This window comes from Marmota marmota, unplaced genomic scaffold, assembly GCF_001458135.2.
Source record: "Marmota marmota marmota unplaced genomic scaffold, marMar, whole genome shotgun sequence".
Classification (NCBI taxonomy): domain Eukaryota; kingdom Metazoa; phylum Chordata; class Mammalia; order Rodentia; family Sciuridae; genus Marmota; species Marmota marmota.
This window is the reverse complement of record NW_026000130.1, coordinates 6,891,059-6,903,823: the sequence shown is the minus strand read 5'-3', so window position 1 is coordinate 6,903,823 and position 12,765 is coordinate 6,891,059. Positions and strand designations below refer to the sequence as shown.

General features: G+C 50.2%; 1 protein-coding gene across 11 annotated transcripts in view; it reads left to right on the top strand.

The window, feature by feature from the left end:
• Positions 1 to 12,765, top strand: part of Cabin1 (calcineurin binding protein 1) — a 138,226-nt gene that overhangs the window by 114,213 nt on the left and 11,248 nt on the right. For all 11 annotated transcript variants that reach the window (XM_048785047.1, XM_048785044.1, XM_048785046.1 and 8 more), the window contains 3 exons: positions 8,659 to 8,822; positions 9,776 to 9,872; positions 10,431 to 11,111. In XM_048785047.1, the coding sequence (XP_048641004.1) occupies positions 8,659 to 8,822; positions 9,776 to 9,872; positions 10,431 to 11,111 (942 nt within the window). The remainder of the gene's footprint in view (positions 1 to 8,658; positions 8,823 to 9,775; positions 9,873 to 10,430; positions 11,112 to 12,765) is intronic.

The following is a 12,765-nucleotide window of genomic DNA, read 5'->3' as shown; positions in this document are numbered from 1 at the left end:
CACAGCCCTTTTTAATTTATTTTGAAACACGGTCTCACTAAATTACCCAGGCTGACCTCAAACTTGCCATCCTCCCATCTCAGCCTCCTGAGTCACTGGCTCTGTGATTATTTTATTTTACTTTTTAGTACTGCAGATTTAACTTAGGAGCACTTAACCACTGAGCTACATCCCCAGCCCTTTTTATTTTGAGACAGGGTCTCAGTATGTTGCTTAGGCCCCACTAAATTGCTTAGGCCCCACTAAGCTGCTTAGGGCCTTGCTATGTTGCTAAAGCTGGCCTTGAACTTTCAATCCTCCTACCTCAACTTCCTCAGTCACTGGGATTACAAGTGTGCACCACCACACCCGCTTGTGGTCATTTTTGGGGGGCAAGTGAGGACCAGGGATTGGACTCAGGGGCACTCAACCACTGAACTACATACCCAGCCCTATTTTGTATTTTATTTAGAGACAGGGTCTCACTGAGTTGCTTAACACTTAGCCGTTTCTGAGGCTGGCTTTGAACTCGGGATCCTCCTGCCTCAGCCTCCCAAGCCACTTGGATTACAAGTGTGTGCCACCACACCCAACACTGTGGTCATTTTAAATGAGATATTTTTGACAATGTTGGAAAATATGTATGCTCTATTTACTGAGTTAAAGAATCTAGATAAACATTACCTGCTCCCTGTGCTTAGGATATGCTGGGTGGTGGGGCTGACTAAAAGAGTCATCACTGTATGCTCAGCTGCCCATTTTCTACCTGTTCTGTGGAGGCTCTTTCTCTAGCTCCTGCTCCTGCTTTGTCTGGTTTTCCCTGATAAGCCCTCAGAGTCTTTGCTTTCCTGGCCCACTATTCCTTCTGTCAGCCTCTCTCCTGTCCCTGCATCTTGGCTCTTTGAAAGGGTTTGTCTGTTGCATTAATTCCCAGAGCCTGCCTAGGGCTAGCCCAGATATGGCTCTGGGGGACAAGAAGTTCTCTCTGCCCTCTTGGGACTCACTGAAAGCCACCTGAGGTTTGCACCAAAGTTGAAAGGACTTGGAGTCTAGGCTTTAAGACTTTTACCTAAAACTTTCCTTCTCGGGGCTGGGGATGTAGCTCAAGCAGTAGCATGCTCGCTTGGCATATGTGCGGCCCGGGTTCGATCCTCAGCGCCACATACAAACAAAGATGTTGTGTCCGCCGAAAAACTAAAAAAATAAATATTAAATTCTCTCTCTCTCTCTCTCTCTCTCTCTCTCTCTCTTTCTCTTTCTCTCTTTAACTTTTCTTCTCAAGACAGTCTACAGGCAGGCCCATTAGATAGCTGTCCTGATTTTCCTTTCCTCACTCATACAGGTAGACTTAAGGAGTTCCCTGAGAATTCATCTCACCTCACAGGTTATGCGCTCCCCAGGAGAGCAGGTCTGTTCAGAGGGCTATTGTAAGCAAGAGTGATGCCATGATGCCATCTTACTGCCTGCCTACCAGCCCTCCCACCTTTGAGCAGTCCAGCATTCAAAGAGCAACCTAGAGTTCAGTTTCAAGAACAGGGATGCTATTCTGTCCAGGGCACAGGCCTTTGAAATTAGCTGCTGATGTCAAGAGCTAGGGACAGCGATGTATGCTGGCACATGCCTGTAATCCCAGCAACTAGGGAGGCTGAGGCAGGAGGATCACAAGTTCAAGGCCAGTCTCCACAGTTTAGCAAGACACTGTGTCAAAATAAAAAGGGCTAGTGGTGTAGTTCAATGGCAGAGCATCCCTGGGTTGATTCCCAGAACAAAAGAAAAAAAAAAGAGCGAGATAGTTCCTGTAGACAGCCTGAACATGGCCAGCCCAAGAAGGCCCCAAACAAACTCAGGCTGCTTGAGATGGCAAGCTTGAGTGAGCTAGAGAAGGGAAGATGAAGGGGATATTCACTCCCACTCACCCAGCTTCCCACTTGCTGTCTTGTTAGGTAGTACCCTGGGACTCCCCAAAGTGATGTTGGCACTTCATTGCCTTTCCCTCCTAAATACCTCTGTGTGGCACCCATGTGGTTTCTTTATAACCTTTCTCAGCATTCCCAGGTGTGGACATTTTCTCTTTTGCCTGAAACTTGCCTGGCATCCCATGTGGGCATGGCCCTGAGACTGGCAGATCAGGGGAAGGGGCAATCTGAATCCTGTGGGTGTGACAACAAGAGGGAGCTGGAAGAGGCCAACTGAACTCTGGGAGGATCAAGGCTGGAAGTCATTTCCCACAACAGAGTCTAAAGGGACTTAAATATGACCCTCAGAGGTATCTGTGGTGCTAGTGGAGGACACTGAACTCATTTTCCTTCTCTGGAATACAAGGGCTGGATTGATTACACACTCAGACTTTCCCTGCTAGTGTAAGTGTAGGATGAATCTCTTGAGTCCCCTCCTAATCCCATCCCCAAACCTCATCTGCTCTGCAACAAGCCTTGGACCTAGTGAATTTCTGAATGGGCACACCCTTTCCTGCTGTTCTTTCCTGCTCTGACTTCCAAGGGCACTTGTGTTCCTGGAGAGGCTTTTCCCTGTATCCTTAGAGGAGAATGTAGCAGGATCTGTAACTGAAAGGCAGGGCCTGCTAAGATAACAGGGCTAGGAACCCTTGGCCTAGGAGCCCCAGAATAGCCTTGGGCTATACTGTCAAAAGTAGCCTAAGCAGTGGCCCATTAGAGGGCCATGGGGTTTACTGAGAGAACCAGATCTGTATTTGAATCTGTGGCCTTCAGGTGCTAGGTTCAGAGGTGGCTCTAGGTTGAGTAAATGGCTGTGTTCAGTGGCCTCACTGGTATGCAGACCCTAGGACCCAGGAGTGTGCATTGGGTGAGCTCTTCCAAGGCCTTTAGGGAAGTGTGGGCTGGCCAGCTTCTGGAATCCAGGGAAAGAGGAACCTGGCCAGGCACTGTGGTACACACCTGTGATACCAAAAACTCAGGAAGCTGAGGCAGTAGTATCCTAAGTTTGAGGCTAACCTCCACAACTTAGCAAGATCCTGTCTCAAAACAAAAAAGTCTGGAGATGTAGCACAGTGGTAGAGCATCTATACCCTTCCAGGAATAAGTTCTTTTGGATAACAGTGTGCAGGAGACATCATGAGCCACAAGCTCAGGCACAGGCTAGATGGTCCAGAAACAGTTTTCCATACCTGCAGGAGCCACTTCTGTCTTTCATCTCCCTACTGTGTCAGTCAATAAGATTGCCATGAGCAGAAATCAAACTGCTCTCCTGGCTCCGCCCCCCCTGCCCAATTCCCCAACACACAAACTTTTCAGCCCCTTTGTGAGTGGACAGAACATTCATGGGCACCAGCACAGGCTGGAGGGTAGCTAGGGAGAACTGGCAGGGGAGCTTCTGACTCCTTCCTGCCTGTGGCTCTCTCAAATCTGTGGTTCTGTTCTGGCCTGCCCTTCAGATTCTAAGGGGTGTCAGCACCCCATTGCTGGTCTCTATCTGCTCTCAGCCAGGCCTCCTTTCTGGCACTGCTGTCCACAGCCCTTCTCATCAGGCCCCAACTTAGCTCTTCTTCCACTCACCTGCTGGCATGTCCCCCACACACCTTGCAGTAGGGACCTTTACCTAGCCTCCCACCACCTCATGTGGGTCAGTGGTGAGGAAAACAGGGCAAAGTAGGTGCCATCTCCTACTGGACTCCTGTCTTCAAACTGGGAGGAACTCTGTAACACTGTGGCTCTCTCTAAGGTTCTTCATAGCCCTCCACAGGCAGGGTATGAAAAGGGCAGTATAAGGAGAGATCTACTTTGGCTCCTCCCTGTCCCCATGGAGTAAGGCTTTGTCCAGGCCACCCTGGAGCTACAAACACAGAAGCTCATCTCTTCTTGGCTCATCCAGGAAGCAGAGTTGTTGGCTTGCTCTCCACCCTGTATCTCTGCCTGGTGGCTCTAATTCTTCAGTCCAAGTGACCCTGAAGTCCATCCTCATGGCTATAGGAAGCCATCTCTGGGCTGAGGTGGGGTTTACTTCCATCTGCACACAGCCCCATGCTAAGGAAAGGAGGGGATGTTCCCTGGGGCTCCTGCTGGAAAGGGAGGCCTGACTGGGATCTTGGATTCACTTGCTTGTTGTTTCACTATAGCTGCTGAGGTGGGCAGAGCAGCAAAAAGGTCCAGCCCTGGGAGTGGGAAGGAACAAATCCATTACAGGTAGAGGGGAGAGGATGGTACTCATTGCCTGGTAAACAGATCGAGGAGTCCCACGCTGTGCCATGTGCATGAATAAAAGGTGAATGAATGAACAAGGGCTCTTGAGCCAGCCAGACTCGGCATAGGAAGTATGCTCTTCAGCACCAATGTTATCAGGAAAGAATAAGCAAGAAACCAAAATGAAACAAGTGTGTGCAAGTGCAAAATGTTGTGTTTCAAGTCTCTAAGGACTGGTTTGGGGACATTCAGTGGCAACAGACAGACAGGAACCTCCATAGTTCCCTTCTGTTTTTTCATGGATTCACTACCTGATTTCGTTTCATCCTCTGTTCTTTCCATGATGGGCGGTGTTATGTCATGGAAGGAAACAGAAGGAAGATAGGGATCTAAACCTTGTTCTGGAATGTGCAGTGCAAACTAGACCTGTCCACACAGGAGTGTTTGTCAACCTGAGATGGTTATATACTGCTGCTCAATGACAGAGACTCAGAGAGGGCTTTCTGCCCACGTGGGTTTCTACTCCTGACAGACCCAGCCTGTGTAGGTTTCTCTTTCCTGTTACATTGAATGTGCTTCTGTCGCCATCACCTGCCATCTATCTACTATGCCACCTTTCTGTGGCCATCAGAGGGGTCGAGTCCTTCCCTGCTCTACCCTTATTGCCCTACCCTTTCCTTTCACTCTACCCCAAACCAGTAGGTACTGAGAGTGAAGCTGCCTCATTCATCCCCCAGCCCCCTAGCAGAGTGAGTGCCTGGGCCAGAGAGGTCAGTTGCTAAGGATGGAAGCCCAGCATCAGCTGGCAAGGGACAGGGGAGGCAAGAGGTTGGGTGTGCCGCTTGGCCAACACTGCCCAGGTCCCTCTGAAACAGAACCTGTGGACATTCCAGATGTTCCAGATGAGGCTTTGGATGAACCTGGGACTCAAACCTGTCTCCTGGGACATTGTCTCACTTCAATAAACAGAAGACAGCTCTTGTCCCCAAAAGTGATGAGGGTATACCAACATCCAGTCTCCATGCAGTTTTAGATGCACTCACAGTACCAGGTAGCCCACTTTAGGTGACCTCATGGGCCCTCCAGGAGGTTTTTTTCTTACATCCTCATTGGCTCATTTTAGAAGACCCCCCTGACACACACATATACACACAGATAAATACCCTGTGTCTTCGATCCTTGAACTTGGGAACGGGAGTTTGAAATCCCTCTCTGAACTTCTATGTGCTTCTCTGTCTGCAGAGGGCCAGGTGTGGTTATCTTAGGTAGCACCTTCTTGGCCCCTTTTTTCCTGTGGGGGAGAGGTGAGCTGTTTGTCACCCGGCTTAATCAACTGTTGCTGCCTTGCAGTGATTGCCTTTTGGTGATAGGGCACCATTCATCTTCCCTGCAGCCCCATCCCTGTCCCCAGCATGGGGCACCTCTGCATACTCAGAGTTCTGAAGAGCATTCTCTTTTCCATGAGAATTATCTCCCACCTTTCCTAAACAGTTGAACATGAGCATTTACAGGGTAAGGGACAAACAAGGAGATTAGGGAACTATGATTCTCCAGATGGAGGCTTCAACAGAGTCCATGTATACTCTCTAGGAGGCAGAAAGCCTTCTCAAACTGGCTGCCTTACCTGCGCTGCCAGGTTTGTCAGGGCCCTGGGGACCCAGAACCAAAGCAGACCCACTCTTGTTCAAGATATACTACCAGCCTAAAACAACCCTCAGCTATCTGAGGGGCTGACCTTAAGTTGTCTCTGTGAGAGTCAGAGGAGGGCAGCATGCCAGAAGGGCTTTGGAGAGAAGGTGACATCACAGCTGGACCTGGGAAGACACAAAAATTGATTAGGCAAAGGAGGTAAAAGGATGTAAGCAGAAGCTCCCAGGCATAGAATTCCTGGCTTGTGTCAGTCCAGAGGGGCTGAGGGCTTGGTAAGGGAGTTGAGAAAGGAGGTTTTAAAAAGCCAGTGGGCATAATTTCAACCCTTAGAGCATGATTCTGGGGTTCTTGCACCATAGGAAAAAGACCTTTCCTGCTAATTAAGATGAAGTGGGCTACTTTGAAAGGTGGTTAGCCTTTCAGATGTGCATCTGATGGGCATCAAACTTATAGTATGGAGGGTAGAAAGGCAGTAGGGCTCAAGCACCCTCAGTCTTTCTAGGCCTAAGTGCCTGGGAGCCTTTGAGGCCCTCACAACTCCTGTCTTTTTTCCTCTCTCAGCCTGCCTGTGCCCTGGCACCAGAGCTACTAGTGTGGAGACTCAGGGTGATGGGAAAGTCAGCCTTCCTCATTACATCCCCACTCCCCAAAACACAATTGAGGAAAACACATGCCGTTCTTTTATTCATCCTCACCTGATATGAGGGCTGGACCTTCTCCCATCCACAGCTGCTCTGCCAGGTTTGTCAGGGCCCTGGGGTCTGAAAGGGTCTGACTTTAGTTCTAGGTAAGAGTAAGCTAAGCTCAGCACAGAAAGTGCTAGAGGGATTTCTCCAGGATCATTCTGAACCCTCTCATTTGTGCAGGGCATATCACTCACTTTCCCCTCCAAGTCATACCCTGTTCTCCAATGCAATTTGTAGCCCTGGGTTTCTTCCCTCTCCCAACCAGTGCAGTTGAGGCTGGTACAGGTGGTCCAAGATTCCCTCCGTAGGCCCAAAGGAATCCTTTCCTTAGAGCCATGGATGTGGTGAGGGGCCAAACCTGAGCTGCTCTTGGAAAGTTACTCCACATCTCCAAGCTCCAGCATCCACAGTGTAGCTGTGTGAAACTATGGTAAAGTGCTTCCCAGGGAGCTGGGTCCTTCCCTGGCCCCTCCTGCTAGGCCTGGGAGGTAACAGAGAGAGCACTTTCATGGCCACTGCATGCAGTCTCATTTAGATCTTACACAGCTCTGGGAACAGATGGTTGCCAGGGCCTGGGGTCCTCACCTCCCCAAACCAGCAGCTACAGCTACTTAAAAAGCATCCAACATACCTCCCTGTGGTAGCTTTTCAGCTGCTACAGAACCACTTCTGAGGAAGACACACCATTGGTGTTTGTCATACTGGATGTAGATGGCCTCAGCCCCCTGGTTTCATCCTAGTTGGGCACTGCTGTGGATAGAATGTGGCCTCCAAATAGCCCCCTAGCCTATCTGGTAGGCCCTTTTTATCACAGTATGAGCCAGGCTGCTCATTTCTCTGCCTAGTGGCGCAGTGTGGAGGTGCAAGTGCTCAGGGATGTGGATTTTAAGCTCTACTGGGATCCAAAGAGCTCAAAGCTGGAGGTGCCCTGTCTTCCCTCCAGGACTGCTGGAACAGAGTAGGCCCAAGCTCTGCATGGGCATACAAACAGGCAGCGAGCACCCACAGGAATAGGGCCCTGAGAGGGGCACCACCTGGGCATGCCACTGTAGTCCACATGGATGATAAGTGAGGTCCCAAGAACCCCATACTGCAGCCTGACATAGATCAGGCCCCATGCCCAGGAGGAGCAAAAGGAGGCAGTATCTTTTGCAGCCTTAGTCCATTCAGGCAGGCATATCTCCATTATTTGGCTACAGGGACCCATGTGGGAGCCTGCCAGCTCCTTCCAGGCCTCTGAGGTCCTCTGCTAGTGACCAGCCTCCTTAACGTTCTTTTACTCATCATTCCCTTTCTCTGTCACTCATGCCTTCCCTACACCTTGACTGAACCCCAAGTGGTTGTTAGATGTCATGTTGGTCACCAGGACCCTGCAAGGGACTAGATTCTGGAGCTGACAGTGGGTAGTATATGTCCAGTACTGCAGTGGGTTAGGGAGAGGGGAGGAGGGTCCCTGGCGGAGCAAACTGCTCAGAGTGAGGTGACAGGGGCCTGGGTATCATGGGAGCTGTGAAGATTCTCTGGGTACTGTAGGGAAGGAGGTGTGCATGATAGGGCTGTGTTGGAGTCATCTGGGGGCAGCAGCCACCAGAGCTTCACCATGGTCCCCCTTTTGTTGCTGCTGTTGTTTTGTTTTGGTTCTGGGAATTGAACCCAGGAGTACTTTACCACTGAAGTACATTCCTAGTCCTTTTTATTTTGAGACAGGGTCTTACAAAGTTGCTGAGGCCCTCACTAAGCTATTAAGGCTGGCCTCAAACTTGAAATCCTTCTTCTTCAGCCTCTAGAGGTGCTAGGATTATAGGCGTGTGCCACCATACCCAGCATCATGTCCCCATTTAACCTAGTAGTTTCACCTCTAGGTATTGGTTGTACATCTAAGTCAGCACCTGTACTGAGAGGGGTGCATGTGACCTGAGTGCCACCATAGAAGATAAACCCAGTAAACCATGCAACATAGTCATACAAAAGAGGTAGCAGAACTGCATGCATGTCATTTGCCACCATTGAGGAGGAGGCAATAAGTGGAAGTGGCCACACTTCTGTCTTCTGGATGGTGAGAAGGGGCCAAGGAGTCCCTAATGGGATGGTGTGACTTTGGCACCATGGCAGGTTCCAGGCAGGAGTATCTCTGAGGCTTCAGCCATGGCAGTCCTCCTCACAGCCTACCTCTGCCCATCCCACAGGGCATCTGGCGGATCCCTGTGGATGAGATTGACCGGCCGGGCAGCTTCGCCTGGCACATGAACCGCTCCATTGTGCTGTTGCTTAAGGTGCTGGCCCAGCTCCGGGACCATAGCACCCTGCTGAAGGTGTCCTCCATGCTGCAACGGACCCCAGACCAGGGCAAGTGAGTGAGCCACACACGTACCCATCCTGGCCCGTGACCATGCTACCCTGAGTCAGTCATCTACCCAGGGCTTTTGTACCCTGCTCAACTTGGCCCTGAAGCCTACTTGTTGGGGAGTCCCAGCCAGCCTTTTCTCCTCAAGAATTCTCTGTCCCAGTGTCTAGAACCTAAGGGATATCGCTCACACCCTCAAGCATTCCAGGGCCAAAACAGGCCCTCTCCACTGACCTTGGTTTCCCTTCCCTTTATTTCTTCTTAGCCTGGGACTCTCAGAGGTGGTGTCAAGTCCTGGGGAAAACAGATATTCATACCATAGCCATAGTACTCCAGGTAAAGGCCAGGAATAATGTGCAGCAGGAGAGCCATGTCTTCAATGGGGACCAGGGACCCCTCAACCAGAAGGGTGGAACAGCCAGAACAGAGGGGCACCTGACATAGCTGGTGCATGTAGGGGTTGTGTGGGAAATAGAGCTCACAGGTGGACTGGCCTGGTCATAAAGCCATAAGCTAGGCCAACCATCCTCCATTAGCTGCCCTCCTCACCTTCTCATGGTTTTATTCACCTATGAGTTCCCAGGTAACATGCCACAAGTTCAAAGGGGCCTCCAGCTGGGGCTTGGAGCACCCTTGAGACAGACTTTAGGGAGAAGAACTAAAGCTCATCCTTCACCCCCACCCTCCCTAAGCCAGTACACAGGACTGGCCCATCATAGCCCTGCCTTCAGGGTTCACAGCCAGTCAAGAAGGTGCAGGGCAACCAGCTGGGGCTAAGTCAGAAACCTGTTGAGTGTGGAGGGTGAGACTCAGGTGAAACTTGGGGGAGCAGACCTCAGTAAGTGGGACACAGAAACAAACATTCTTGGGGCAGGAACTAGACACTGGGCTACTACCTAGCAGCACTGTGTGGTATCTGACATGCCCCCATCCTTTCTAATCACCCTGTGTCACCATAGGAAGTATCTACGAGATGCAGACCGCCAGGTTCTGGCACAGCGGGCCTTCATTCTCACTGTGAAGGTGCTGGAGGATACACTGAGTGAGCTCGCAGAGGTATGTTGCCCATTACCCTTCTCCTCCACCACCAGTGAACTATGTGTGTACACCCTCCCTCTTCACCCTCCAAGCAGGTAGAGTACTGCTCCCATTTTGCAGATGAATGAACCAAGGTCCAGGAGTTTAAGTGACCCACTTAACAGGTGAGGCTGCTGGAAACTGAGCCAGGACTGTCTCTTCAGAACCAGTGCCTAGTAAGGCTAGACTGGGCTTGATGGTATCTGGGTCTGAAAGTGTCCTTGCCACCAGAAACCCTGGCCTCATGTACCAGTGGTTAGAGAGACTTGGCTGTGCAACAAGCACATTTGGTGACCCTAGGCAGGTCCCTTCCTATAAAACACCCTGTGTCTCCCATCACAAAGGGACAAGAAGACTAGGCAGTGCCATCCCAGCTAGAGCCAGGCTTGTTACTCAGGAGTAGCAAATAAATAGTTCCATTGATCTGGCTACCTGGGAGTGTCATGGGGCAGTCTAAGGTTGACAGGAGTGACTTTGGGTGGGAGAGGATGTCAAAAGGTACAAGTTACCAATGTTTTATTTTTGGTTTCCTTGTAGGAGTCAGAACGCCCAGGGCCCAAGGCCTGTAGCCTCACTGGAGCCAGGATGACCACCGATGTCTCACACAAGGCCAGTCCTGAAGATGGCCAGGAGAGCATCCCCCACTCCAAGAAGCCCCTTTTGGCTGAGGGCTCAGGACCAGGTCCCGAGCCAGGGTGTAAAATTGGCCCACTCAACCACCGGTCCATGGCCATGGATGCAGGAGACAGTGCAGACCAGGGCAAGGAACAGAAGGACAAGGAGAGTTCCAGAGGAGGGCCTACTGAGCCTATGGACACGGGTGAGGCTGTTATTCATCGCCCAGACTTGGAGCGGACACCAGCTGTGCTGCCGGGTCGCCCCCCAAGGGACCGGGGCCCTGAGAGCAGGCCCACTGAGCTGTCCCTGGAGGAACTGAGCATCAGTGCCCGCCAGCAGCCCTCTCCATTCACACCAGCCCCACCAGTCTCCACTACCAACTCTTCCCCAACCACTGCCACAGGGGCCAGGGGGGTCAGCCATCCTGAGGAGCCACCCCCACGGCCCAGCCGCAAGAGGAAACTTCTGGAGGATACTGAGTCTGGCAAGACACTCTTGCTGGATGCCTACCGTGTGTGGCAGCAGGGCCAGAAGGGTGTGGCTTATGACTTGGGCCGCATTGAAAGGATCATGTCAGAGACCTACATGCTCATCAAGCAGGTGGGTGGGCCTATCCACACACCCCAACCTGCCCTTGGCCTTCTGTCCTCCAGGAGGCTTATTCCTGGGGGTCCAGATGTACCAGGTCCTGCCTCTGGGGTGGGTATTAGGTATCTTGTTCACCCCATCCAACTATGTGCTTTTTTTTCCTTTAGTATGATTTATTTGGTTTTATTTTGTTTTTGAGTCTTTCTACAATGATAAGGCAATACATTTAGAGTCAGAAAAATAATGAGCTTTAAAATGTCTGAATTCAGTCTTAAAGTAAAATGAAACCACATTGCAAATCCAATACTCAGAGATCAGACACCTGGTCCCATCACTATGAGGCAGTTCCTTTGAGACTTCTGTGGGTACCATCTAAGGGTGGCTGAAGTACCCTGAATGTGACCAAAGAAAGTGTCATCCTTCTCTTTTTGCCTTTTTTTTTTTTTTTCTTTTCTTTTTTTTCCCCCATACTTTATTGGTACATTGTGGTTGTACATAATGATGGGATTTGTTGTGTTATATATTTGTGCATGCACACAGTATAACAATATAATTTGGCCAGTATCACTCCCCAATATCCTCCCTTTTCCTTCCTACCTCCCTCTCTCAATTCCTTTCCTCTATTCTACTGATCTACCTTCATTTCTTATGAGATTCCCCCAACATCTCTTTTCCTTTGTCCTCTCTAGCTTCCACATGTGAGAGAAAACATATGACCCTTGATCTTCTGAGTTTGACTTATTTCTCTTAATGTTTTCAAGTTCCATCCATTTTTCTGCAAATAACATGATTTCATTTTTAAGCACATATTTTTTTCAAATTGAAATTATTCCCATAGAAAGAATACCCAGAACTTCAGTGACAAGTTCAAATGGGTTGACCAAATCCCTGATTAACAATTTTTTTCCCCAAATTCTATCAATTTCCAGGACATTCTTTAAGATGGCCTGCCTTCACCTCACCAGCCACCAATGTTAACTTCCATTTGTTTTTGTTGCTAATTACTCAGAAGACAGTAAAAGTACTGCTGGTTTCCTTGCTAGGGAGCCTGCCTGGTCCCTTGCCCTGGCTTGCTCACTCTCCTGCCCTTGCTTGGCAATGTATAGACATCTCCTGCAAGCAAGTTCAGCCTGCTGATTGTCCAGAGTGACCCCCACATCTCCCTAGTCCCATACTAACCTCCTCATTGCTTGGTTTCTTGGTCTCCAGACATACTTGGCACAGCCCAGGACCATTACCATCATCTGCCCACCATCCAGACCTGGGTTTTCACAAGGCCCCTCCCAGTTGAGTCATAGTCCTCTATCCTGCCTCCTCAAGAGGCAGACTTTAGCCCAGAAGCCTACCCTTCTCAGAAGCCGTCTAGAAGTAAATGGCCTCAGCCAAATTTGAAGGTTTGGTTGGGATCTGAATCCTTCTGCCAGCCTTAGCCTTTGAGAATGAATATTACTCACCACAGAAATTAACTTTGTGTAGCCAGAATAGTGGCTGGGTCCAGCACTGGCATCAGTACCTAGGACCATTGGGACCTTGACCTGCCCTTCCACCTGGAAGACAAGAGCACCTGCCCACAGTCATCACTGAGGGAGTCTGGGTGTGGTCAGCAGTGAAGAGGGCCCTTCATAGGAGTGAGGTCTCCCCCCCCCCCCCAAAAAAAAAAAAAAAA